The 27511-nt window shown below is 38.4% G+C and overlaps 2 protein-coding genes and 2 long non-coding RNA genes across 59 annotated transcripts in view; 2 read left to right on the plus strand and 2 right to left on the minus strand.

Moving 5' to 3' along the window:
- Positions 1-27511, plus strand: part of hbs1l (HBS1-like translational GTPase) — an 85557-nt gene that overhangs the window by 23019 nt on the left and 35027 nt on the right. For 2 of the 6 annotated variants that reach the window (XM_051936707.1, XM_051936712.1), the window contains 14 exons: positions 9008-9113; positions 9559-9809; positions 13056-13221; positions 15793-15910; positions 18151-18297; positions 19674-19748; positions 19979-20096; positions 20458-20526; positions 20597-20701; positions 22211-22301; positions 23266-23374; positions 23680-23780; positions 24495-24639; positions 25449-25803. In XM_051936707.1, coding sequence (XP_051792667.1) covers positions 9008-9113; positions 9559-9809; positions 13056-13221; positions 15793-15910; positions 18151-18297; positions 19674-19748; positions 19979-20096; positions 20458-20526; positions 20597-20701; positions 22211-22301; positions 23266-23374; positions 23680-23780; positions 24495-24639; positions 25449-25460 — 1613 coding nt within the window. In that variant the 3' untranslated portion in view covers positions 25461-25803. Of the gene's footprint in view, positions 1-9007; positions 9114-9558; positions 9810-13055; positions 13222-15792; positions 15911-18150; positions 18298-19673; positions 19749-19978; positions 20097-20457; positions 20527-20596; positions 20702-22210; positions 22302-23265; positions 23375-23679; positions 23781-24494; positions 24640-25448; positions 25804-27511 lie in introns of those variants that run through there. The other 4 variants (XM_051936710.1, XM_051936709.1, XM_051936711.1 and 1 more) reach the window with 2 other exon arrangements.
- On the minus strand, positions 768-7457 carry LOC127530299 (uncharacterized). The gene is made up of 13 exons (XR_007936835.1): positions 7331-7457; positions 7176-7277; positions 7021-7122; positions 6193-6918; positions 5985-6141; positions 5724-5878; positions 5261-5621; positions 4374-5101; positions 3228-4269; positions 2867-3176; positions 1774-2762; positions 1254-1563; positions 768-1047 (listed from the first exon to the last, which is right to left on the minus strand). It is a non-coding gene; the product is annotated as an uncharacterized LOC127530299 (long non-coding RNA).
- LOC127530297 (uncharacterized) lies at positions 18652-19681 on the minus strand. 50 transcript variants are annotated; one of them, XR_007936813.1, is made up of 6 exons: positions 19512-19667; positions 19398-19457; positions 19324-19360; positions 19170-19226; positions 19005-19115; positions 18674-18833 (listed from the first exon to the last, which is right to left on the minus strand). XR_007936813.1 is itself a non-coding variant. In XM_051936719.1 (2 exons), exons 1-2 carry the CDS (start codon positions 19664-19666, stop codon positions 18706-18708), a joined length of 924 nt encoding a protein of 307 aa, XP_051792679.1. In that variant the 5' UTR covers position 19667; the 3' UTR covers positions 18658-18705. The 50 variants fall into 50 exon arrangements, 9 of the variants coding, with proteins under 9 accessions (XP_051792679.1, XP_051792681.1, XP_051792680.1 ...); XR_007936831.1 differs by lacking the exons at positions 19005-19115; positions 19170-19226 and adding an exon at positions 18931-18984 and having other exon boundaries at positions 18652-18776; positions 19307-19360; XR_007936832.1 differs by lacking the exons at positions 19005-19115; positions 19324-19360 and adding an exon at positions 18931-18984 and having other exon boundaries at positions 18652-18776; positions 19153-19186; positions 19381-19457.
- LOC127530300 (uncharacterized) lies at positions 20716-22204 on the plus strand. 2 transcript variants are annotated; one of them, XR_007936837.1, is made up of 3 exons: positions 20716-21899; positions 21964-22027; positions 22060-22204. It is a non-coding gene; the product is annotated as an uncharacterized LOC127530300 (long non-coding RNA). The 2 variants fall into 2 exon arrangements; XR_007936838.1 differs by having other exon boundaries at positions 20716-21867.

The raw sequence follows: 27511 nt of genomic DNA on the forward strand, positions 1-27511 counted from the left end.
TGTGATATCAGAACAAACATATGGACTATCTAAATACATCAAAGTAAAATATTTTTTAAAATCACACATTTTATCAATTATCAAAGTTTCAAAAAAATAAAAAAAGGAACTGTTAAAAATATTCTGAACAAATGTCTAAAATATCCAGAAACATTTAAAGAATTCTAAAAATCCCCTGTGCGTTAAATGAGGAGGCCAGCGTGTGGGAGCTGATCTGATGTGACATTATTTTAAAGGATAACCGATAAAAACGTGTTTTCTGAGCCGCCTGCTTCTTTGTGAGGCTGTAGAAGGATCTTCCTGTCAGATAGTTGTCCTCCAGCTCTGCTCTGCTGCTGCTGAGGTGACACCTTTTCTGGAGATTCATTCTGCGAAACGCTGTGTCACCCTCATCTATTTACGTGGAGCCAACGGCCACTTGTGAAATTAACCCCTGCTGCTCCAGGATGTCGGCTGCAGTGTGCAGCAGCTCAGCAGAGCTAAATGAATCAGAGCCGGGCTGAGATGACTGGACCCGGGGCCTCCAGGGCCGCGATGACGAGGCGCTGACCTCAGCAGCCTCACCGTGCACTCTCACTACTATGAGCAACGTGCACGTAGATAAACGGAGATTATCATCAGGTGTATCTGGGTTAGACTTTACAGAGAGGTACAACTGAAACCTCACGTTTACTGATCCTTCCTGCAGGAAAAGTACCACTAGAGCAGAATAAAAGTACTCTGTTAGTCAGAAACCTGCAGGAAAAGTACCACTAGAGCAGAATAAAAGTACTCTGTTAGTCAGAAACCTGCAGTAAAAGTACCACTAGAACAGAATAAAAGTACTGTTAGTCAGAAACCTGCAGGAAAAGTACCACTAGAGCAGAATAAAAGTACTCTGTTAGTCAGAAACCTGCAGTAAAAGTACCACTAGAACAGAATAAAAGTACTCTGTTAGTCAGAAACCTGCAGGAAAAGTACCACTAGAGCAGAATAAAAGTACTGTTAGTCAGAAACCTGCAGGAAAAGTACCACTAGAGCAGAATAAAAGTACTGTTAGTCAGAAACCTGCAGGAAAAGTACCACTAGAACAGAATAAAACTACTGTTAGTCAGAAACCTGCAGTAAAAGTACCACTAGAACAGAATAAAAGTACTGTTAGTCAGAAACCTGCAGTAAAAGTACCACTAGAACAGAATAAAAGTACTCTGTTAGTCAGAAACCTGCAGGAAAAGTACCACTAGAACAGAATAAAAGTACTGTTAGTCAGAAACCTGCAGTAAAAGTACCACTAGAGCAGAATAAAAGTACTGTTAGTCAGAAACCTGCAGGAAAAGTACCACTAGAACAGAATAAAAGTACTGTTAGTCAGAAACCTGCAGGAAAAGTACCACTAGAACAGAATAAAAGTACTGTTAGTCAGAAACCTGCAGTAAAAGTACCACTAGAGCAGAATAAAAGTACTGTTAGTCAGAAACCTGCAGTAAAAGTACCACTAGAGCAGAATAAAAGTACTCTGTTAGTCAGAAACCTGCAGGAAAAGTACCACTAGAACAGAATAAAAGTACTCTGTTAGTCAGAAACCTGCAGGAAAAGTACCACTAGAACAGAATAAAAGTACTCTGTTAGTCGGAAACCTGCAGGAAAAGTACCACTAGAACAGAATAAAAGTACTCTGTTAGTCAGAAACCTGCAGGAAAAGTACCACTAGAACAGAATAAAAGTACTGTTAGTCAGAAACCTGCAGTAAAAGTACCAGTAGAACAGAATAAAAGTACTCTGTTAGTCAGAAACCTGCAGGAAAAGTACCACTAGAGCAGAATAAAAGTACTGTTAGTCAGAAACCTGCAGGAAAAGTACCACTAGAACAGAATAAAAGTACTGTTAGTCAGAAACCTGCAGGAAAAGTACCACTAGAACAGAATAAAAGTACTGTTAGTCAGAAACCTGCAGTAAAAGTACCACTAGAGCAGAATAAAAGTACTGTTAGTCAGAAACCTGCAGTAAAAGTACCACTAGAACAGAATAAAAGTACTCTGTTAGTCAGAAACCTGCAGGAAAAGTACCACTAGAACAGAATAAAAGTACTCTGTTAGTCAGAAACCTGCAGGAAAAGTACCACTAGAACAGAATAAAAGTACTGTTAGTCAGAAACCTGCAGTAAAAGTACCAGTAGAATAAAATAAAAGTACTCTGTTAGTCAGAAACCTGCAGGAAAAGTACCACTAGAGCAGAATAAAAGTACTCTGTTAGTCAGAAACCTGCAGGAAAAGTACCACTAGAACAGAATAAAAGTACTGTTAGTCAGAAACCTGCAGTAAAAGTACCAGTAGAGCAGAATAAAAGTACTCTGTTAGTCAGAAACCTGCAGGAAAAGTACCACTAGAACAGAATAAAAGTACTCTGTTAGTCAGAAACCTGCAGGAAAAGTACCACTAGAACAGAATAAAAGTACTGTTAGTCAGAAACCTGCAGTAAAAGTACCAGTAGAATAAAATAAAAGTACTCTGTTAGTCAGAAACCTGCAGGAAAAGTACCACTAGAGCAGAATAAAAGTACTCTGTTAGTCAGAAACCTGCAGGAAAAGTACCACTAGAACAGAATAAAAGTACTGTTAGTCAGAAACCTGCAGGAAAAGTACCACTAGAACAGAATAAAAGTACTGTTAGTCAGAAACCTGCAGTAAAAGTACCACTAGAACAGAATAAAAGTACTCTGTTAGTCAGAAACCTGCAGGAAAAGTACCACTAGAGCAGAATAAAAGTACTCTGTTAGTCAGAAACCTGCAGGAAAAGTACCACTAGAACAGAATAAAAGTACTGTTAGTCAGAAACCTGCAGTAAAAGTACCACTAGAACAGAATAAAAGTACTCTGTTAGTCAGAAACCTGCAGGAAAAGTACCACTAGAGCAGAATAAAAGTACTGTTAGTCAGAAACCTGCAGGAAAAGTACCACTAGAACAGAATAAAAGTACTGTTAGTCAGAAACCTGCAGGAAAAGTACCACTAGAACAGAATAAAAGTACTCTGTTAGTCAGAAACCTGCAGTAAAAGTACCACTAGAACAGAATAAAAGTACTGTTAGTCAGAAACCTGCAGTAAAAGTACCAGTAGAGCAGAATAAAAGTACTCTGTTAGTCAGAAACCTGCAGGAAAAGTACCACTAGAACAGAATAAAAGTACTGTTAGTCAGAAACCTGCAGTAAAAGTACCACTAGAACAGAATAAAAGTACTGTTAGTCAGAAACCTGCAGTAAAAGTACCAGTAGAACAGAATAAAAGTACTCTGTTAGTCAGAAACCTGCAGGAAAAGTACCACTAGAGCAGAATAAAAGTACTGTTAGTCAGAAACCTGCAGGAAAAGTACCACTAGAACAGAATAAAAGTACTGTTAGTCAGAAACCTGCAGGAAAAGTACCACTAGAACAGAATAAAAGTACTGTTAGTCAGAAACCTGCAGTAAAAGTACCACTAGAGCAGAATAAAAGTACTGTTAGTCAGAAACCTGCAGTAAAAGTACCACTAGAACAGAATAAAAGTACTCTGTTAGTCAGAAACCTGCAGGAAAAGTACCACTAGAACAGAATAAAAGTACTCTGTTAGTCAGAAACCTGCAGGAAAAGTACCACTAGAACAGAATAAAAGTACTGTTAGTCAGAAACCTGCAGTAAAAGTACCAGTAGAATAAAATAAAAGTACTCTGTTAGTCAGAAACCTGCAGGAAAAGTACCACTAGAGCAGAATAAAAGTACTCTGTTAGTCAGAAACCTGCAGGAAAAGTACCACTAGAACAGAATAAAAGTACTGTTAGTCAGAAACCTGCAGTAAAAGTACCAGTAGAGCAGAATAAAAGTACTCTGTTAGTCAGAAACCTGCAGGAAAAGTACCACTAGAACAGAATAAAAGTACTCTGTTAGTCAGAAACCTGCAGGAAAAGTACCACTAGAACAGAATAAAAGTACTGTTAGTCAGAAACCTGCAGTAAAAGTACCAGTAGAATAAAATAAAAGTACTCTGTTAGTCAGAAACCTGCAGGAAAAGTACCACTAGAGCAGAATAAAAGTACTCTGTTAGTCAGAAACCTGCAGGAAAAGTACCACTAGAACAGAATAAAAGTACTGTTAGTCAGAAACCTGCAGGAAAAGTACCACTAGAACAGAATAAAAGTACTGTTAGTCAGAAACCTGCAGTAAAAGTACCACTAGAACAGAATAAAAGTACTCTGTTAGTCAGAAACCTGCAGGAAAAGTACCACTAGAGCAGAATAAAAGTACTCTGTTAGTCAGAAACCTGCAGGAAAAGTACCACTAGAACAGAATAAAAGTACTGTTAGTCAGAAACCTGCAGTAAAAGTACCACTAGAACAGAATAAAAGTACTCTGTTAGTCAGAAACCTGCAGGAAAAGTACCACTAGAGCAGAATAAAAGTACTGTTAGTCAGAAACCTGCAGGAAAAGTACCACTAGAACAGAATAAAAGTACTGTTAGTCAGAAACCTGCAGGAAAAGTACCACTAGAACAGAATAAAAGTACTCTGTTAGTCAGAAACCTGCAGTAAAAGTACCACTAGAACAGAATAAAAGTACTGTTAGTCAGAAACCTGCAGTAAAAGTACCAGTAGAGCAGAATAAAAGTACTCTGTTAGTCAGAAACCTGCAGGAAAAGTACCACTAGAACAGAATAAAAGTACTGTTAGTCAGAAACCTGCAGTAAAAGTACCACTAGAGCAGAATAAAAGTACTCTGTTAGTCAGAAACCTGCAGGAAAAGTACCACTAGAACAGAATAAAAGTACTGTTAGTCAGAAACCTGCAGTAAAAGTACCACTAGAACAGAATAAAAGTACTCTGTTAGTCAGAAACCTGCAGGAAAAGTACCACTAGAACAGAATAAAAGTACTGTTAGTCAGAAACCTGCAGTAAAAGTACCAGTAGAATAAAATAAAAGTACTCTGTTAGTCAGAAACCTGCAGGAAAAGTACCACTAGAGCAGAATAAAAGTACTCTGTTAGTCAGAAACCTGCAGGAAAAGTACCACTAGAACAGAATAAAAGTACTGTTAGTCAGAAACCTGCAGTAAAAGTACCAGTAGAGCAGAATAAAAGTACTCTGTTAGTCAGAAACCTGCAGGAAAAGTACCACTAGAACAGAATAAAAGTACTCTGTTAGTCAGAAACCTGCAGGAAAAGTACCAGTAGAATAAAATAAAAGTACTCTGTTAGTCAGAAACCTGCAGGAAAAGTACCACTAGAGCAGAATAAAAGTACTCTGTTAGTCAGAAACCTGCAGGAAAAGTACCACTAGAACAGAATAAAAGTACTGTTAGTCAGAAACCTGCAGTAAAAGTACCACTAGAACAGAATAAAAGTACTCTGTTAGTCAGAAACCTGCAGGAAAAGTACCACTAGAGCAGAATAAAAGTACTCTGTTAGTCAGAAACCTGCAGTAAAAGTACCACTAGAGCAGAATAAAAGTACTGTTAGTCAGAAACCTGCAGGAAAAGTACCACTAGAACAGAATAAAAGTACTGTTAGTCAGAAACCTGCAGGAAAAGTACCACTAGAACAGAATAAAAGTACTGTTAGTCAGAAACCTGCAGTAAAAGTACCACTAGAGCAGAATAAAAGTACTGTTAGTCAGAAACCTGCAGGAAAAGTACCACTAGAACAGAATAAAACTACTGTTAGTCAGAAACCTGCAGTAAAAGTACCACTAGAACAGAATAAAAGTACTGTTAGTCAGAAACCTGCAGTAAAAGTACCACTAGAACAGAATAAAAGTACTCTGTTAGTCAGAAACCTGCAGTAAAAGTACCACTAGAGCAGAATAAAAGTACTGTTAGTCAGAAACCTGCAGGAAAAGTACCACTAGAACAGAATAAAAGTACTGTTAGTCAGAAACCTGCAGTAAAAGTACCAGTAGAATAAAATAAAAGTACTCTGTTAGTCAGAAACCTGCAGGAAAAGTACCACTAGAGCAGAATAAAAGTACTTTGTTAGTCAGAAACCTGCAGGAAAAGTACCACTAGAACAGAATAAAAGTACTGTTAGTCAGAAACCTGCAGTAAAAGTACCACTAGAACAGAATAAAAGTACTCTGTTAGTCAGAAACCTGCAGGAAAAGTACCACTAGAGCAGAATAAAAGTACTCTGTTAGTCAGAAACCTGCAGGAAAAGTACCACTAGAACAGAATAAAAGTACTGTTAGTCAGAAACCTGCAGTAAAAGTACCACTAGAGCAGAATAAAAGTACTGTTAGTCAGAAACCTGCAGGAAAAGTACCACTAGAACAGAATAAAAGTACTGTTAGTCAGAAACCTGCAGGAAAAGTACCACTAGAACAGAATAAAAGTACTGTTAGTCAGAAACCTGCAGTAAAAGTACCAGTAGAGCAGAATAAAAGTACTCTGTTAGTCAGAAACCTGCAGGAAAAGTACCACTAGAACAGAATAAAAGTACTCTGTTAGTCAGAAACCTGCAGGAAAAGTACCACTAGAACAGAATAAAAGTACTCTGTTAGTCGGAAACCTGCAGGAAAAGTACCACTAGAGCAGAATAAAAGTACTCTGTTAGTCAGAAACCTGCAGGAAAAGTACCACTAGAACAGAATAAAAGTACTGTTAGTCAGAAACCTGCAGTAAAAGTACCACTAGAACAGAATAAAAGTACTGTTAGTCAGAAACCTGCAGTAAAAGTACCACTAGAACAGAATAAAAGTACTGTTAGTCAGAAACCTGCAGTAAAAGTACCAGTAGAGCAGAATAAAAGTACTCTGTTAGTCAGAAACCTGCAGGAAAAGTACCACTAGAACAGAATAAAAGTACTGTTAGTCAGAAACCTGCAGTAAAAGTACCACTAGAACAGAATAAAAGTACTCTGTTAGTCAGAAACCTGCAGGAAAAGTACCACTAGAGCAGAATAAAAGTACTGTTAGTCAGAAACCTGCAGGAAAAGTACCACTAGAACAGAATAAAAGTACTGTTAGTCAGAAACCTGCAGGAAAAGTACCACTAGAACAGAATAAAAGTACTGTTAGTCAGAAACCTGCAGTAAAAGTACCACTAGAACAGAATAAAAGTACTGTTAGTCAGAAACCTGCAGTAAAAGTACCACTAGAGCAGAATAAAAGTACTGTTAGTCAGAAACCTGCAGTAAAAGTACCAGTAGAGCAGAATAAAAGTACTCTGTTAGTCAGAAACCTGCAGGAAAAGTACCACTAGAACAGAATAAAAGTACTGTTAGTCAGAAACCTGCAGGAAAAGTACCACTAGAGCAGAATAAAAGTACTGTTAGTCAGAAACCTGCAGGAAAAGTACCACTAGAACAGAATAAAAGTACTCTGTTAGTCGGAAACCTGCAGGAAAAGTACCACTAGAACAGAATAAAAGTACTCTGTTAGTCAGAAACCTGCAGTAAAAGTACCACTAGAACAGAATAAAAGTACTCTGTTAGTCAGAAACCTGCAGGAAAAGTACCACTAGAGCAGAATAAAAGTACTGTTAGTCAGAAACCTGCAGGAAAAGTACCACTAGAACAGAATAAAAGTACTCTGTTAGTCGGAAACCTGCAGGAAAAGTACCACTAGAGCAGAATAAAAGTACTGTCAGAAACCTCCTCCTTAATGCAGTAAAAGTACTCTGTCAGAATATCAAAATAATTTTTTTTAAAGATGTATGGAAAAAATCTTTATTTAAATCAACAAATATAAAATATTAGCTTTATCTGTGTGTTTATTTTGATTATTTTTTTCAGAATAAGCAAATATTAAAAATAATAACACAAAAACATTAAGCACAAATAAAATATAAACAACATGTCATAAGATGTCAACGAATATCAAACATTTAAAAAAACCCAGCAAATATATCAAATTTAAACATTCAAAATTAAAAAAACGTAAATTGAATTCAAAGAAAAATCTAAAAATCACAGATTTTATCCCAAAAAGACAATTAACCCCACCGCCACCATGGACCACTCCATCCACAGCACTGACATCAGAAAACCGCTCACCCACACACGCTGTCTGCCATCTGCCCTGAACAGTGTAAATCAGGATTCATCCGTGAAGAGAACACCTCTCCAACGTGCCAGACGCCATCCAATGTGAGCATTTGCCCACTCAGGTCGGTTACGACGACAAACTGGAGTCAGGTGGAGACCCCATGAGGACGACGAGCAGCAGATGAGCTTCCCTGAGACGCTTTCTGACAGTTTGTGCAGAAATTCTTTGGTTCTGCAAAGCGATTGTTTCAGCAGCTGCCCCAGTGGCTGGTCTCAGACCATCTTGGAGGTGAACATGCTGGATGTGGAGGTCCTGGGCTGCTGTGGTTACACGTGGTCTGTGGTTGTGAGGCTGGATGGACGTACTGCCAAATTCTCTGAAACGCCTTTGGAGACGGCTTATGGTAGAGAAATGAACATTCAATACACCAGCAACAGCTCTGGTTGACATTCCTGCTGTCAGTATGACAATTCCACGCTCCCTCAGATCTTTGTGCTGTGATAAAACTGCACCTTTCAGAGTGTCCTTTTATTGTGGGCAGTCTAAGGCACACCTGTGCACTAATCATGGTGTCTGATCAGCATCTTGATATGGCACACCTGTGAGGTGGGATGGATTATCTCAGCAAAGGAGAAGTGCTCACTATCACAGATTTGTGAACAATATTGGAGAGAAGTGGTGATACTGTGTATGTGGAAAAAGTTTTAGATCGTTGAGTTCATCTCATAAAAAATGGGAGCAAAAACAAAAGTGTTGTGTTTATATTTTTGTTGAGTGTAAATGCAGAGGAGGAGAAAGTTCAGATTTTTCCCCCTGAGATGTCGTTTAGTGGAAGGAAAAAGTAGAACAACATGGAAAAAAACACCCTCTGACACCATTTTGTTCCTGTGAAGTGACCAAACAGACGTTTTTCACTCGTTGAAGGTCATTTCTTTCCCCCTTTCAATCGGAAACTCCTCCTCATTCAGAAAATGTCAGTAATGTGAGTCACTGATGAGTTTTTGTGTCTCTTTTTGTTCCGTTCAGCTAAAAGCAGAGAAGCAGGAAACAAACTGGACTCTGAGGTGGTTCCTAAAGTGGCCCGAATGACCGTCTCTGGGAAGAAGCAGACGATGGGCTTCGATGTTCCCAGGTATCTGAAACCGTCTCACAAAACTGGAAAAACGTTTGTGAGGAAATCCTAATCTTAATCCTAAACCTGTTTTTATATCTAACGTCTTTTAATCTGAGGCAGTTTGAGATTCCTGTTGATGTTATGAGATATAACTTCCTGGTTCTGTTCTTGTGGTTGAATTTCCTGAGTCATGTTCTGAGATGCAACTTCCTGTAGATGAGATATAACTTCCTGTTGATGAGATGCAACTTCCTGTAGATGAGATATAACTTCCTGTTGATGAGATGCAACTTCCTGTAGATGAGATGCAACTTCCTGTAGATGAGATATAACTTCCTGTTGATGAGATATAACTTCCTGTTGATGAGATATAACTTCCTGTTGATGAGATACAACTTCCTGTTGATGAGATATAACTTCCTGGTTGTGTTCTTGTGGTTGAACTTCCTGGTTCTGTCCTCAGCTCCGGGGAGAATGGCGTCGTCGCTGCTTCTGTCCGTCGAGGCGGCAGCCCTGAAAACGCCGCCGTGACGCCTGTCCCAGACTCCGCCTCCAAGCGTCCAGAGACGCCGTCTAAAGCTTCCAATGGAGACGAAACGCCGGCGGCTCCGACTCCGGGTCGATCCTCTGGAAAAAGCCGACAGGCGATAAACGTCAAGGCGGAGCTGGAGAAGAGACAAGGAGGAAAACCTCTGCTGAACCTGGTGGTTATCGGTGGGTTCAGGTTCACAAATGCACAAAATATGGAGCAGATCAACAGATCAGTACAAATAGAGAAAAGCTGCACCAAAAACTGCAAACATTTCCACCCACATACATTTAAAATGTTCCCCCTAGGTTTGATTCAGGTTTCTTCTGGATAGAAATGACATGAACAAGAGAACATTAATGATGAATTTAAGCTCTTTGTGTTTTGGTTTGACATTTTTACCAAAAATACCATGTCCAAAATGATCAGAATCTGCTGCTCCTGGTGACGTCCATCCTGTTAGAGAAAGTTCTAATAAAACTGGAGGAAATCATCTGGACGTTTGCAGGAAAAAATGAAGAACATACAAACATTATGACAGTTTAAAAAAAGAATCCATTCAGAGTCTGTGAAGGAAGTGAAGACCAGAGTGATGGAAGCTGGAGATCAACACAAACCCAGTGGAGACACAAAATGGCCATAGAGACACATAAAACACCTACGAAGAGACACAAAATCAGCAACAAACGACGCAAAAGAGACACAAACCAACTGCAAAGAGTCAAAATGACCACAAAGAGAGACAAAGTGACGACAGAGACGCTAAACAACTGTAGAGACACAAAGTCAGATAAACAAAACTACAACAAAAAGACACATAACAACTGCAAAGAGATAAAACTACCACAAAGAGACACAAGACTACTACAGAGACCCAAAATCAGCAGGGAAAGACACAAAAGTACTACAATGAGGCACAGAACGACTACAGAGAGACACAAAAGTACTACAGTGACAGTCAACAGAAGACAAAGTATAGAGACAAAAAACAAAACAAACACAAAGAGCCGCACAAAGCTCGTCAGGAATTAGAAGAAGTGTTTTATTGACGTGGAGCCAAAGACAGACTGCAGAAAGATTTATGGATGCTTTATTTCTAGATTTTTACTAAAAATGCCACAAAAAAATCCACAGACACCAGTAAAAGCGTCTCTAACACGACGTCTGACCGTAGCTTGTAAATAAAATAAAAATATAAAATAATAAAATAAAATAAAACCTGACAGTAAATACAAACTATGCTTAATTAAAGTTAGATTTATTTAACCCTGGTGTCGTCCTGCGGGTCGTATCGATCCATTTTAAAGTTTGAAAACGTGGAAAAAAAATATTTTTACAGTGAAACTTCTGCTGTCCACATTTTCAGCGTTTTCAGTGGAATTTTTAAACACTTTGTGAAGGAAAAAAATGTTTAAAAAACAAATTCTTTAAGAACATTCACAATTTTTGTTGATTTTTATGTGAATGTTCTTAAAGATAATATTTTAGTTTTACTGATATACAGGTCCTCTAAAAAAATGATATTGTGATAAAGTTCAGTATTTTCTGTCATGTACTGATAAACATTAGACTTTCATATATGTTAGATTCATTACACACAACTGAAGTAGTTCAAGCCTTTTATTGTTTTAATATTGATGATATTGGCCAAAAAGTAAAGAAAAAACAAAAATCCCTATCTCCAAAAATGAGCATATTATGAAAAGGTTCTCTAAACGAGCTGTTAACCTAATCATCTGAATCAACGAGTTAACTCTAAACACCTGCAAAAGATTCCTGAGGCCTTTAAAAACTCCCAGCCTGGTTCATTACTCAAAACCGTAATCATGGGTAAGACTGCCGACCTGACCGCTGTCCAGAAGGACATCACTGACACCCTCAAGCAAGAGGGTAAGACACAGAAAGACATTTCTGAGCGAATAGGCTGTTCCCAGAGTGCTGTATCAAGGCACCTCAGTGGGAAGTCTGTGGGAAGGAAAAAGTGTGGCAGAAAACGCTGCACAACTACAAGAGGTGACCGGACCCTGAGGAAGACTGTGGAGAAGGGCCAATTCCAGACCTTGGGGGACCTGTGGAAGCAGTGGACTGAGTCTGGAGTAGAAACATCCAGAGCCACCGTGCACAGGCGTGTGCAGGAAATGGGCTACAGGTCAAGCCACTTTTGAACCAGAAACAGCGGCAGAAGCGCCTGACCTGGGCTACAGAGAAGCAGCACTGGACTGTTGCTCAGTGGTCCAAAGTACTTTGTTCGGATGAAAGCAAATTTTGCGTGTCATTCGGAAATCAAGGTGCCAGAGTCTGGAGGAAGACTGGGGAGAAGGAAATGCCAAAATGCCTGAAGTCCAGTGTCAAGTAGCCACAATCAGTGATGGTCGGGGGTGCCATGTCAGCTGCTGGTGGTGGTCCACTGTGTTTTATCAAGGGCAGGGTCAATGCAGCTGGCTATCAGGAGATCTTGGAGCACTTCATGCTTGCATCTGCTGAAAAGCTTTATGGAGATGAAGATTTCATTTTTCAGCACGACCTGGCACCTGCTCACAGAGCCAGAACCACTGGTAAATGGTTTACTGACCATGGTACTGCTGTGACCTGAAGCCCACAGAGAATCTGTGGGATATTGTGAAGAGGAAGTTGAGTCACCAGACCCACCACTGTGGATGAGCTTAAGGCCGCTATCGAAGCATCCTGGGCCTCCATAACACCTCAGCAGTGCCACAGGCTGATTGCCTCCATGCCACGCCGCACTGAAGCAGTCATTTCTGCTAAAGGATTCCCGACCAAGCATTGAGTGCATCAGTGAAGATAATTATTTGAAGGTTGACTTTTTTTGTCTTAAAAACACTTTTCTTTTATTGGTCGGATGGAATATGCTAATTTTTTGAGAAGGACCTGTATATGGAATCACTTCAGATATTTTTAGGATTTTTTGTAAGATTTTTACTAATTTAAAAAAAAAAAAAAAGTACAATAAGTTTCTTGCCAAATTTGGAGGATTTTTTAAAAAGTAAAACTCAAAGGATGAAAAGGAAACAGTATTTCTTGGTGCCTGTAAATGAGGAGATCAGGAGGGTTAAAGAGCTGCTTGTTGGAGGTTTAGCAGCAGGTCTGTGATCTTCTGCCCTGGTTCTTCATGGCAGTAAATAAACGATCTTAAGTTGCTCGGTCATGTCTTCTCGCTCTCAGTTGCAGCAGAAAAAGTGACTCGTTGGTTTCAGAAGTGCAGATGATCTTAGTTTCTCACAGAGAGTGAAACCTTTCGATGCCTCCTCCCCCTCCGGCTGCTTCCCATTTCTCTGCAGCCTCCTCCTGTTGTGTAATTCTTCTGATTTCCTTCTCCTGTCTGTGGTTTTATCTTGGGGCCCCAGTCGTCCCCCTTATCTCCCCCTGGTCCTGTTGCCTCCTGACTTCTGGCCTCCACTGTGTGTCTGCAGGTCACGTGGACGCAGGTAAGAGCACGCTGATGGGTCACCTGCTCTACCTGCTGGGCAACGTCAACAAGAGGACCATGCACAAGTACGAGCAGGAGTCCAAGAAGGCCGGCAAGGCTTCGTTCGCCTACGCCTGGGTCCTGGACGAGACCGGAGAGGAGAGGGACAGGTAGGCTGTACAACCAGGAAGTACTGGACACAACGTGATGCAAATACACAAAATAAACACGAAATAAAGAGAAAGATGCACAAAAAGACATGACACAACCGCAAGGAGACACAAAATCAGCAGAAAGTGACACAAACCTACAACAAGGAGACAAAAAGACACAAAGTAACCACAAAGAGACACAAAACGACCACAAAGACACACAAAACAACCACAAAGAGACAGTTTATTTCTAAATTTCTCTTAGAAGTAGATCAAACTGGGATCTCTCTTCCTCTCTAGCGTGTTTTTAACATGTTTTTAATGTGTTAGAATCTGTCACGTTGAACCAGGAGATAAAACATGTAGAATACATTCAGTGGTTGTTGTTGAAGCTGAAGAGTCAGTGGTTGTTGTCGTGGACGACGCCCTGTCCTCGTCCTCTGCTGTTTACTGACAGGAACGGAAGCGAGAAGCAGCAGAAACAGAAAGTGTCTTCAGGAGGAATCGATAAGTTCAGAAACAAACACGTAATACATGATGGAGGGCGTGTCTGCAGTACAGATTCATCCTCACATCACCACCGTTGGTCTGTTGTACAGATTCATCCTCACATCACCACCGTTGGTCTGCATGAACAGCAGCATTTCCCTCCCTCTGTCTGCTGCTTTGCTTTAAAGCTGCTGTCCGGAGTTTGAATCGCAGCGTCTCCCAAAACACTGTTGGTCCCTCCCTCTGATTTCCTTTATTTGTGCACGCGCTCAGTACATGAGAGAAGTGCCCGGAGTGCTGCAGCATCTCGCCTGTTTTGCTGTTTTCCCCTCTTCTACATTTAGTACATTTAGTAAATAATAAAGGAATTACGTTAGAATGCTGTATTGAGTCTAACTTGTCCTAATACCAAAATAACATGAATCTGCTAGGACGAACGAGTAAAGTTTCAATATGTGATTACACTCGTGTATCCCTCTGGATGACGTTGTTTATCAAACTTAGTGCATTTACGCGTGTATATGTGTTACATTGTTTATTTATTTCTATCTAGAGTTCAGAATTGCATGACTCCTCTGACGAAGAGTATGTCCCAGACGCCCCAACATCTTCCTCCAGAGGTCGGGCATCTAAACGAAGCCGTCAGGCGGGCTATGGAGGCCGTGGTCGGGGACCGACGTGAGCACCCCGAGCCAAAAAACGTCCTGCAGTCTCTTGGCCTGACAAGCCGTGGGATTGGTAACTTTTCTGGAAGTTGCTGATCCCTGATGCTCTCTCCTCCACAAGCAAAACAAATGTGCGCGCGGTTGCGTAGTGCGTAGCTCGCCCACCTCTGCATGGTCTTGCTTGCTGTGCGCGTAACCGTTGATTGACAGCATGACAAAGCTGAAGCTCGAACTTGATTGGTCGGCAGCGACCGGCGCTTTTTGGAATAACATGGGGGTCTATGAGAGGAAGGCGGAGCTCAGGAATAAATTTTCATATCGCGTCATACTAACATTATATTATAGTATCGAACTCGACTAACACATTTAAGCTTTGTTAAAAAATGATACATAGATTGAAAACAAACGGAAACTCCGGACAGCAGCTTTAATCTGCAGCTGATTCACGTTTCATCACAAAAACCAAACACAGAACGACTTTAAAGTACACAAAGCAATCAGTGAGATAAATACCAACCAGTAACTGAAATTTATTCATTTATTCAAACACAATCTCTGCACTTTTTATGTTCTAGTTCAATATTTACCCTGTAAAAGCCACTGTTAAAAAATACAATATCAGTTACATTTTTGTAGTTTTTATATATGCATATATAATAATATTTTATCGCTCATTTTTTGTATATTTGGGTCTTCCAGGATGAATTAAATTCTTCATTTTGAATTATCTTAACTGCTTTAATTCTTAAGGAGCACAAACAATCAGATTCAGTTTTATTCTCAGCTGACCTCCATAAAGCGACAATTAATCTCCTGCTGACTCTTTTTCCTCTTCTTCTTCTTATTTTTTTCTTTTTTTCTTCTTTTTCTTCATGTGATTGTTATGATGATGATTATTATTATGATTAAATCCTGTGGCGCTTCCTGAGTCTCTGATGTAATTGAACTTCCTCTAATTTATAATTTTACTCGTCACAGTGAAACAGAAACTGATCAGTATTGAGGAACTTGCATATATTTTCCCGGATATTGCAGTTATGAAGAACTCCGACCTTCTTTTTATCTGAAGTTTTAAGGATTAGTGGGACGACTGGAGCCCGATGATCGAAAATAATTCACAAAAATTCTATGACAAAGGTTTGTAGAGTGTAAACGTTTATTAAAATAAATATGAAATTGTTTTAAGAAGCAAAACAAAGCAGGATAAAAGCTTGTGCAGAACTTCAGTCTCCATCCTGGAGCGGATCTTCAGGATTCATCAGAGCTTTTGTTGGATTCTTCTTTGTGACAGATTTCAGGCTCAGTTTGGGTCATCTTACTCCTCTTTAATCCTGCCTGCTTTCTGAGTGGCCTTTAATAGCGCCTCAGGTTGTTTTTGTGTTCCTTCTGTTGGATGAAAAGGCTCAGCTGTTAAACTTTTCTGTGTTTTGTGCAGAGGAGTGACGATGGACGTGGGGATGACCAAGTTTGAGACGGACTCTAAAGTTGTGACTCTGATGGACGCTCCGGGACACAAAGACTTTATTCCCAACATGATCACTGGAGCTGCTCAGGTAGAACAAAGACAAGATACACAAAAACACCTTTACACAGCCGGCAGGACGATTATTAGTACAGCAGAGTTAAAACCTGATATGTAGGATTTTATTGAATATTTCCAGAAACCCAGTGGGAAGTTATTAAATTCTGAAATCCCAAAAAGAGAAAACTAATTAAATCCATAATATATAATAATAAATGAGACAAAAGAATAAGATGACACACAAATGACAAAAATGAGACATACAATGAAAGAAATGAGACACAAAATAAAAAACAACACAAAAATTGACAAAAATGAGAGAAAAACTCCAAAACAAGACAGAAAATTAAAAAGGAGACAAAAAATTACATAGAGACAAAAATGACAAAAATGAGATGCAAAACGACAGAAATGAGAAAAATGAGACAAAACAACAAAAACGAAACAAAAATGACAAAAATGAGACGCAGAACGACAAATGAGACACAAAACGACAAAAATGAGATGCAAAACGACAAAAATGAGACAAAAATTACTAAAATCAGACAAAACAAAAACGAGACAAAAATGAGACGCGAAAACGAGACAAAAATAACAAAAATGACACGCAAAACGATAGAAATGAGACGCAAAACGACAAATGAGACACAAAACGACAAAAATGAGACAAAAATGACAAAAATTAGACGCAAAATGACAAAAATGAGACACAAAACAACAAAAATGAGACACAAAGCAACAAAATGAGACAAAAATGAGACGCAAAACGAGAAAAAAATTACAAAAATGAGACGCAAAACGATAGAAATGAGACGTAAAACAACAAAAATGAGACAAAAATTAGACAAAACAAACAAAAATGAGACAAACGACAGAAATGAGACGCAAAACACAAAAAAACAGTTATCCTGAGTTAGACATATTGAGCAGTTAAATGTGTGTATCGATTAGTTAGTTGATACATTGATCAGATAGTAAAGGTATTGATCGGTTAAATGTGTGTATTGGTGATCAGCTCCACCCTGCAGCAGCTCTTCTGAAGCGTCTCCGTAGTTTTGATCAGTTAAATAGATGTTGATCAGATAATAGACCCATTGATCAGTTAAATAGATGTGTTGATCAGATAATAGACGTATTGAACGGTTAAATGCGTGTATTGGTGATCAGCTCCACCCTGCAGCAGCTCTTCTGAAACGTCTCCGTGGTTTTGGGTGTTTCTTTCTGCAGACTGTGGCGTCTCTGTTTTGGGAACTCGGTGTAATTTCTCTTTTATAAATGACTGTCGTCACGTTTCGCCTCCTCACACTGTTACTCAGCAGTTTCTGTTCTGATCAGATCAAGGTGTTGGTCCGTCAGCAGACAGGATACCGATTTTCACCAATAGGTTCATTCATTCACAGGAGAGACTTTATTTTGCCAAAGTACTGTTCACAACATGTATAAACTTTACCTTGTAAAAGCTCGAAATAAACTCAAACTCTTTAAACTCTATTCTCTGTGATTCAACAGCAGCAAAAAATTAGCTTAATTACGTTATAAAGCAGCAAATCTAAAGTGTAGATACAGAATCTGTTCCATTATGTTCAGTTATATTCACTGCAAGTTAATTTATGGATTAATCAATCAGCTGATTGGTTCTAAAATGTTCAAAATGTAGATCAGAATTCCCTCAAATGTCTGGTTTAGTTCAACGATCTTCCGCTTACTGTCACAGAGGAAAGAAACCAGAAAATATTCACAATTGTATGATCTAGATCTATATTATATATTCACTTCACTGTCTGTATAGTTAATATGAAGCTAACTTAGCTTAGCATAAATCTGTGAACCGTCAGACCTCTAAAATAGGGCAACAGTCTTTGCTATGCTACTGCTCAGTATGAATAAAATACAGAAATACAAACAATTATAAGAATGAAAAATAAATCATTTAAATTAATAAAAGTTCAGAAATACAAGACAATTAAAGAATAATAAAAAAGATAAAATAAAACATAATATTCAGAAATACTAGACAATTATAAAAAAAATACAAATAAATGAATAAAACTAAATACTGAAATACTGGACATTGTTAAAAATGAATAATTTCTGGACAGTTACAGAAATGGAGTAAAATACAGAAACCTGCCAGTAAAGTGTCTGAATGGTTGTTTTCTGATTGTAAAACTCCAGTTCACTGCTTCCTTTACTGTCAGAATGTTGGGTTCCACATGTGTTGAACCAGAACCAGAACCAGCCGTTCTAACCCCTGCCCCGGTTCCTCTGCAGGCCGACGTGGCGGTTCTGGTGGTCGACGCCAGCAGAGGAGAGTTCGAAGCCGGATTCGAGGCCGGAGGTCAAACCAGAGAGCACGCTCTGCTGGTCCGATCCCTGGGGGTCACCCAGCTGGCCGTGGCCGTCAACAAGATGGACCAGGTCAGAACCAGAACCTAGTAGAACCTAGTAAACAAGATGGACCAGGTCAGAACCAGAACCACAACCTAGTAGATCCTAGTAGAACCTAGTCAGCAAGATGGACCAGGTCAGAACCAGAACCTCCTCAGAACATCTGGTTCTTCAGCTGCAGTAACTTCATTAATGATCAGACTTCTACCTTCAGACTGGGAATATTTCCAGAGTTCCAGGTCCTTGAAGTCCATAGAGGAGAACATCCCCTGGAGAAAGTTCTAGAACTTTCTCCAGGGGACGGTGTCCTTTTCTGCTTCCATTCTTTAAGTTTAGTCTCACTTAGAACATTCATGGTACTTGGAGTCCACAGAGGTGGGTCCAGAAAGACCAGAAAACTATAAAAACTAATTGAAATTCATCAAAACTTTCCCTAAATTACTCCAAATGTGACCAGAGGGACAAAAACCTTTCCTTGATGATCCAAACCTTTCCTTGATGATCCAAACCTTTCCTTGATGATCCAAACCTTTCCTTGATGATCCAAACCTTTCCTTGATCCAAACCTTTCCTTGATCCAAACCTTTCCTTGACGATCCAAACCTTTCCTTGACGATCCAAACCTTTCCTTGACGATCCAAACCTTTCCTTGACGATCCAAACCTTTCCTTGATCCAAACCTTTCCTTGATCCAAACCTTTCCTTGATGATCCAAACCTTTCCTTGACGATCCAAACCTTTCCTTGATCCAAACCTTTCCTTGATGATCCAAACCTTTCCTTGATCCAAACCTTTCCTTGATCCAAACCTTTCCTTGACGATCCAAACCTTTCCTTGACGATCCAAACCTTTTCTTGACGATCCAAACCTTTTCTTGATCCAAACCTTTCCTTGATCCAAACCTTTCCTTGATCCAAACCTTTCCTTGACGATCCAAACCTTTCCTTGACGATCCAAACCTTTCCTTGACGATCCAAACCTTTCCTTGACGATCCAAACCTTTCCTTGACAATCCAAACCTTTCCTTGACAATCCAAACCTTTCCTTGATCCAAACCTTTCCTTGATCCAAACCTTTCCTTGACGATCCAAACCTTTCCTTGACGATCCAAACCTTTCCTTGATCCAAACCTTTCCTTGACGATCCAAACCTTTCCTTGACGATCCAAACCTTTCCTTGACAATCCAAACCTTTCCTTGACGATCCAAACCTTTCCTTGATCCAAACCTTTCCTTGATCCAAACCTTTCCTTGACAATCCAAACCTTTCCTTGACGATCCAAACCTTTCCTTGATGATCCAAACCTTTCCTTGACGATCCAAACCTTTCCTTGACGATCCAAACCTTTCCTTAAACCGTCTTTAATGAGTGAAACTTTGTGCCTCTTTTTATTTTTCATTTTTCAGGTAAACTGGCAACAAGAACGTTTTCAGGAAATCGTGTCCAAACTGGGACATTTTCTGAAACAGGCAGGATTCAAGGTGAGCTTAGACAGATTACTGTAATTTATATGATTTACTGCAGTTTTGTATGGTTTACTGTAGTTTTTCTTGGCCCTGTATTTAATCTGGTGTTTTTCTGCAGTTTTTTGTGTTTTGATGTAGTTTTTGTGCTGTTTTTACTGTTTGATTTTTTGTGTTTTCTATAGTTTTTCTGTAGTTCAATGTATTGTCTCTTTTATCTGACCCGATGTGTTTCCGTGCTTCTCCAGGACTCGGACGTCTTCTACATCCCCACCAGCGGTCTGTCAGGAGAGAACTTGACCTCCAGGAGTTCAGTGTCTCAGCTCACCTCCTGGTTCTCTGGACCCAGTCTGGTGGAGCAGATCGGTAGGAAATGAAGATCATTCAACTCTGGAGAAGGTTTCTGTTCCGGAGAGTAGAAGTAAATAGAAGACAGAGAGCTGCTCTGTCTCACAAGTGTACAAGTAGAAATGACACTTCAGCTTTTCTCACATTTTATTGCAGCGTCCAGCAGTTTTCAGCCTAAATATATTACTGGAATATTACCAGAATATTACTGGAGTATTACTGGAATGTTACTGTTGAGTGATTCATGACTCTCAGACACAGAAAGTGACATTTCTGCAGAACCTGAATCTACTTCAGAAAAATCTTTCATCAGACTTCTACTCCGGGTCACTACTCATTGTTTACTTCCTCTTCTCCTTCTTCTGTTTTTCCCTCCTAGATGCGTTCAAGGCCCCCCAGAGATCTGTAGATCAGCCGTTCAGACTCTGTGTCTCTGATGTGTTCAAAGGTAAAACCTCAGATGATCTAAATTCAGTTTTTATTTTCAGTTTTTCTGACGTTGAGTTTGGTTCTTCCAGATCAGGGTTCAGGTTTCTGCGTCACCGGGAAGATTGAAGCCGGTTTTATTCAGACGGGAGATAAAATCCTGGCGATGCCTCCCAACGAGACGTGCACCGTCAAAGGTCTGCTGATCAAATCATCATCATTATTATTATTATTATAATTAAGATCAGGGCAGGTTAGCTAGTTGAACAGAGCAGCTTCTAAAAGTCCTCAGAGATGATTTCAGACTGACTCAGAACACGTGAACTTCCAGACACTGATTCTGTAAAATCAGCTTTTTTCCATCCGGAGCATTTCCCAATGGATTCCAGCTAAAGACAAAAAAACATCTTTAAACATTTTTTATCCAAATTCAGCAGAAATCAGTTCAGAAAAACAAACAGCAGCTTCTCAGTCACTCAGATTAGTTCACTTCAATCTATTTACAGTCAAGATTTCACACTAAAACCATTAGAAGTCTATTTTTTTTATTATATTTTTATTTTCTCCTCATGTTTACATTTTCAGGACATATTTTCTACTCGTTTGTCTTTTTTTCTTCTGCAGCTTGAAATTATTTGCATATGAGAAAAAAGGTAGATTCTGATTTATGAATTTTAAACAAATCATTTCCAGTAGATTTGAGTCATTTTGGTCTATTTTTTTCTTTTTTTAAAAGTTAATTCTAGACAAGTTTTAAGTCATTCAGGGCAAGTTTAGATCATTTTGAGGACATTTTTCAGTCATTTTTTACATCTTTTGGACAGATTTTGAGTAATTTGGGACGATTCCCATTTTGTACATTATTCAGCCACGTTGAACGATTTTTAAATAATATCAGGAACTCTTCTGTAATTTTTCTGCATTTTTTAAAAATCATTTTGGACAAGTTTCAGGTCATTTTGTACTTCTTTTTAAATAATTTTGGATTTTTTTTCATTTACTGTAGATTTCAGTCATTTTGGTCTTTTTTCTTTTTAAAATATAGTTCTGGATGAGTTTTAGAATAGAATAGAATAGAATGCCTTTATTGTCACTATACACAAGTACAATGAGATTTAGAGCATCTCCGTTCGTGCAAGATGCATGTAATAAAAATCACAAAAAAAAAAAAGTTAAAACGGTATAAAAGAAGTCATTCAGGATAACTTTAACTGACTTTGTTACATATTAGACAGTTAAAATCAGTTAAAGTCATATAAAATACCACTTTATCCGACTTTAAAGTCAGATAAAACCAATTAAGAGACTTTAACCACCTTTAATACACATTGAAGTTGGTTAAAGTGGCTTTATTTTTCTAAAGGTGAACGCTGCCCCCTGCTGGACGTCCTGCAGGTGAACGCTGCCCCCTGGTGGACGTCCTGCAGGTGAACGCTGCCCCCTGGTGGACGTCCTGCAGGTGAACGCTGCCCCCTGCTGGACGTCCTGCAGGTGAACGCTGCCCCCTGCTGGACGTCCTGCAGGTGAACGCTGCCCCCTGGTGGACGTCCTGCAGGTGAACGCTGCCCCCTGCTGGACGTCCTGCAGGTGAACGCTGCCCCCTGCTGGACGTCCTGCAGGTGAACGCTGCCCCCTGCTGGACGTCCTGCAGGTGAACGCTGCCCCCTGGTGGTCGTTGTGACTCCTCCTCTGTGGTTGTTGTGCAGGAATCAGCCTCCATGATGAAGCTCTGGACTGGGCAGCAGCTGGAGACCACGTCAGTCTGACCGTCACCGGGATGGACATCATCAAGATCAAGTAAACCCTCAGAATATTATTAATTAGAATCTGAAAACAAACTGAAGTTATACTCCCTGTGATCTACTGCAGCTCTACGTGAAGTTAGAGTGATGGAAATGCAAATAAAAGAATGAAAAAAAACCGTCTAAAAATCATCACCACACACTTAAGATGGAAAATATTCTGTTTATGCTGTTGGATTAAAAAATCCAAAATTTGACATGCATTAGAATTATGAAATACAAACTCTGACATCAAGGATTTTAAATGTGATTTAAGAAGCCATAATTATAAAATCATGAGGCTAAAGTGGAGGTAAATGGTCATAAATTTGATTTAAACAGTCAGACTTGTGTAATTTTAGGTTAAAAAAAGAACAAAATATTTGAGTTAAAAAATAAAAATATCTAAATGTTGGTTTGCATTAAAATTGTTAAATAAAAATACTTAAAGGGTTTTAAATGTGATCTAAGAGGCCACAATTCTTAAATAGTGCTAAAGATAAATGGTCACAAGTTTAAGATAAACAGTCAAACTTGTGTAATTTTAGATCCAAAATAGAAAAAAAATTAAAAACAAAAACATTGACCTGGTCGACACTGAAGAGCTCAGGTTTTCTGTTTATGGCAGAGTATTTATTTTTATTTATTTGGTCTTGTAATTTATTTTCTTTTATGTACCGTTTGTGTTTTTCACTTCATATTTTACTATTTATTTTTATTTATTTTGTATTTTGTATTTGTTCATATTTGTATTTGTTTTGAGTGAAAGTTTTTATTTTATTTATTTTTACTTAAAGTATTTATTTATTTAATAATTTAATATTTGTTTTTCTATTTTTGTATTCATGTTTATTTGGAATTTTAGTAATTTTGTTTTCATTTAGCGTTTTAGTCATCATTTGTATTTATTTAGTATTTTAGTTTGTTATTTTTATTGATTTGATCGTATTTATTGACGGTCTGTAACTTCCTGTTTCCAGTGTGGGCTGTGTGTTCTGTGATCCCAGAGAACCAATCAGAGTTTGTTCCAGATTCAGAGCCAGAATTCTGCTCTTCAACATCGACGTTCCCATAACTCAAGGATTCCCAGTAAGTCCAGCACAAATCACCCAAAGCTTAGTTAGTAATATTTATTAAATCAGTGTGAATATTTTCTGGTTTCTTTCCTCTGTGACGGTAAACTGAAGGTCTTTGGACTAAACCAGACATTGGAGGAAACTCTGATCCACATTTTGAACATAAATTAATGTGGACTGTTTTTAAAATGCATTTATCCAGATAATGATGAATATAAACTGAACCAGCTGTTTTCATGCCTCCTTTATTTAGTTTTCAGATGTATGTTTGCTGATTAGTTTAACTGTGTGTGTGTGTTTGTTTGTTTGTTTGTTTAGGTATTGCTTCACTACCAGACGGTCAGTGAACCGGCCACCATCAAGAAACTGATCAGTGTTTTACACAAGAGCAGCGGAGAAGTTCTGAAGAAGAAACCAAAGTGAGTTCAGTCCTTTTGATTTATTTACTGTCTCAGTTTGCATTTTTATCTATTTAGGATTTCATTTTTATTTATTCAGTGTTTTAGATCTTATTTGTATTTATTTAATATTTTATTTTATTTTTTCTGTTTATTTAGTATTTATTTTTATTTATTTAGTACTTTAGTATTTATTTTATTTTTTAGTATTTGTTTTATTTGTTTAATGTTTTAGTTTTATATTTGTTTGATATTTTACTTGTTATTTTTTATTTATTGTTTTAGTTTATATTTATTTTTTGTGGTGTTTTAGTTGATATTCTTCATATTTATTAAGTGTTGTATGTTATATTTATTTTTATTTATTTAGTGGTCAATTTTTTAGTATTAAGTTTTTCTATTAGTTTTTTTACTTTTTATTTTATTTGTGTAGTATTTTAGTTTTAATTGTTTTGAATTAGAATGAATTTTTATTTATGTACTAATTTAGTTTGATATTTGTATTTGTTTATTATTTTACATGTTATATTTATTTATGTAGTGTTTTAGTATTTATTTTTATTGTTATTTTATATCCTCAGATGTTTAACTAAAGGGATGAGCGCCGTGGTGGAGGAGCTTAATATTTATTTATTGTTATTATTATTATTATTTATAGATGTCTAACTAAAGGGATGAACGCCGTGGTGGAGGAGCTTAATATTTATTTATTAATATTATTATTATTATTTATAGATGTTTAACTAAAGGGATGAACGCCGTGGTGGAGGTGCAGACCCAGAGGCCGGTTTCTCTGGAGCTCTATAAGGACTATAAGGAACTGGGACGCTTCATGCTGAGATATGTTGGATCCACCATCGCAGCCGGAGTCGTTACCGAGGTAACCAGCCGTCAGAGTTAATAAAGTGATCCATTAATCTGATAAAACAGGATTAAACCAGAATTAAACCAGGATTAAACCAGGGTTAAACCAGGATTAAACCATGAACAAACCAGGATTAAACCAGGATTAAACCAGGATTAAACCATGAACAAACCAGGATTAAACCGGGATTAAACCATGAACAAACCAGGATTAAACCAGGATTAAACCGGTATTAAACCAGTGTGAAAAACATCTCTAAACTGTTTAATCTTTCTGGACAAACTTTTTGTTATTTTTTGATCATTTTTGGATTTTTTGAGGCATTTAAGAAAAGTTTTAAGTCATTTGTTTAAAACAAAAGTTTCATCCTGGCATTCTTTTTAAAAATCATTTCAGTGACTGTTTCATCATTTTTCAGTGATTCTGGACCAGTTTCAGCTCATAGTGGACGAGTTTAAATAATTCTGGTTAAATTTTCAGTCACTGTGGACAAAGTTTGTCATTCCAGACCAGTTTTGATCATTTAGGGGATTTTAAAATCATTTCAGAAACATTTTTGTCATTTTTAGCAGTTTGACTCATTTTAAACATTTTTAAAAATAATTATGGAAAGTTTGTTTTAATTTCTGTCAGTTTTTGAATAATTCTGTTTTTTTGTGTCATTTTTTAACCACTTTATGTTGTAAATAACTAAGTGACTAATAACATCTAATAAAACAGTCATTTGTTGTGACAAACTGAACATCTGGATGAACAGAGTTCTTCCTGAACATCTGGATCCTTCAGGTTGACTTCAATCGTTTATTCTTCTCTTTCTGCTGCAGATCAAAGACTGAGGACCTCCATGGAGACTGAAGGTTTCTGAAGCTTCATCTGATCTTCCTCCATCAGAACCTAAAACGTCCACAGCTGCTCTGAACATCTGGACCTCCTGATCCTCCATCTGCTGCCAATAAACCATCGATCACTGAATGAGGCGTGGACAGACGCTGAAGCGTGTTTAAGAGTCGCATTAATAATAATGATGATGAGAACTTTTCTGTTTCTCCAGAATTAGGAGCTGAAGGGCGTCCATTTATTGATTGATTCTGTTTAAAGACAAAAGAACGAAGTGTGAGGAGATGTTTGACCGCCTGAAGCCTTCTGTTCATGAAAAATGATTAAAATTCTTCTAAAGGAGGTTTTTTCTGCACATTAATGTTGGAGGAGAAACATCTGGAAGCTCAGAGGAAACATGATACCAGGAGGACGTCATGGTTCAAGAAACAGAATGAAAACTGACAGCGTCTGGAGAGGTTTTTATTAAGAGCAAGGGCGTAGGTTTGCATAGGGACGGTAGGGACATAGCACTACCAACTTTTCAAGAGGGTCAAATTGTCCCCACCAACTTTTAAGCAACCTTATTTGCATTATATAATGAGTTCAGTTATATAGGTCATTGTGATTGTCTTCCCATATGTAGTAAGGATAGAATTGACCCTACCATTATTAAGTGAATTATTTTCATTATGTTCAGACCAGGTTCAGACTTACATTTACCCCTTTTCACTTGCTGAATGTGCCGGTCCAATCAAACGTGCGTTTGATTGGCTGATGACTTGATGATGACTTCTCTCAAGAACTTGCAGTAACTGTCCAGGTGAAGTCTCATTCTGAGAAAAGTGGGTGAACTGCATAAGTTCATCAGCAAGGGAATTGTCCAGATCTTTAGGATAAGCTGAACTCAGCTTTTCAGCTTTTTCCCGTACATCACAATCACTGCAGTCTCTCTCAAATAAACAACCAAAAAGGTCACAAACATCTGTGTAGGCATCAATCCTTCTGGAAAGGCAGGAACAGAGTCTGTCAATAATGACATAAAATGTCTCAACCTTAAATCTCTGGCTTCCATCAGGGAAAGCTGCTTCACTGTCATCAGATTCATCAGCAAACCTCTTCCTCTTTCTCAAACGTCTGATGTCAAACTGGTAGTCTTTTGTTGCACTGACAGAGCGTGCTGACTCTTCAAGCTCTGCAAACTGGTTTCTTAAGCTGCCAACATATCTGTACAATGACTGTAAAAGATCAAGAGCCGTAGCTAAATCCATATCATTTTTTTGTAGCTGATCACTTGTTGCCTTAAATCTACCAAGAATCTTGTCCCATAAAACAGTCGTCATAACTGTCTCCAGTTTGTCCAGTTTTGAAACTCGTGCAGCAGCCTCACGTTTGGTTTGGGTGTTTTCATTACAGTCTGTAGCTATTTTGGCTAATGTATCTCTGATTGGCCTGTAATTGTCTTTCAGAGCTTTTGTGGAATCTGCCCTACAACTCCACCTGGTAGAGCATAGCGACTTTACAGTGTGGCTTATGTTATGTTCAGTGTTATGGAAAACTCTGTTCCAGTGATGGGTTGATGCACTGCTAAATGAATACAGAGACTGTAGCAGTTCAAAAAAAGAGTCAACCTCCTCACAACAATTATCAATGCTGTTGACACCAACAAGGTTTAAAGAATGTGCAGCACATGGTGTGTAATGAATCAGTGGGTTCTCCTTTTTAAAGAGTGCCTGGAGTCCATTGTATTTGCCGGACAGGTTGCTCGCATTATCGTAACTTTGGCCACGACAGTTTGACAAATCCAATCCCAAATCTCGTACCATTTTAATCACACACTCTGCTAGGCTTACACCTGTGTGGCTATGGATGGGTTCAAACCCCATAAACCTCTCCACTACCCTGCCATCTGCACTCACGAAGCGGAAAACAAACGTAAGTTGATCGACGTGCTAAATCTGGTGTGGAGTCAATGATTACAGAGAAATATTTAGCCTGTTTGATTTCTTCTGCAATAGTAAGCTTAGTTTTCTCACCCATTAATGAAATGAACTCTTCACATACAGTTGAG

Source organism: Acanthochromis polyacanthus, chromosome 16 (genome assembly GCF_021347895.1).
Source record: "Acanthochromis polyacanthus isolate Apoly-LR-REF ecotype Palm Island chromosome 16, KAUST_Apoly_ChrSc, whole genome shotgun sequence".
NCBI classification, from domain to species: domain Eukaryota; kingdom Metazoa; phylum Chordata; class Actinopteri; family Pomacentridae; genus Acanthochromis; species Acanthochromis polyacanthus.

Coding starts and splice junctions, on each gene's coding strand:
- LOC127530297 (XM_051936719.1), bottom strand. CDS start 19,666: ATGAAAAATAAAAAGAGGCACAAAGTTTCACTCATTAAAGACGGTTTA. Junction 19,361..19,397: donor GTTTGGATCGTCAAGGAAAG/GTTTGGATCAAG, acceptor CGTCAAGGAAAG/GTTTGGATCGTCAAGGAAAG.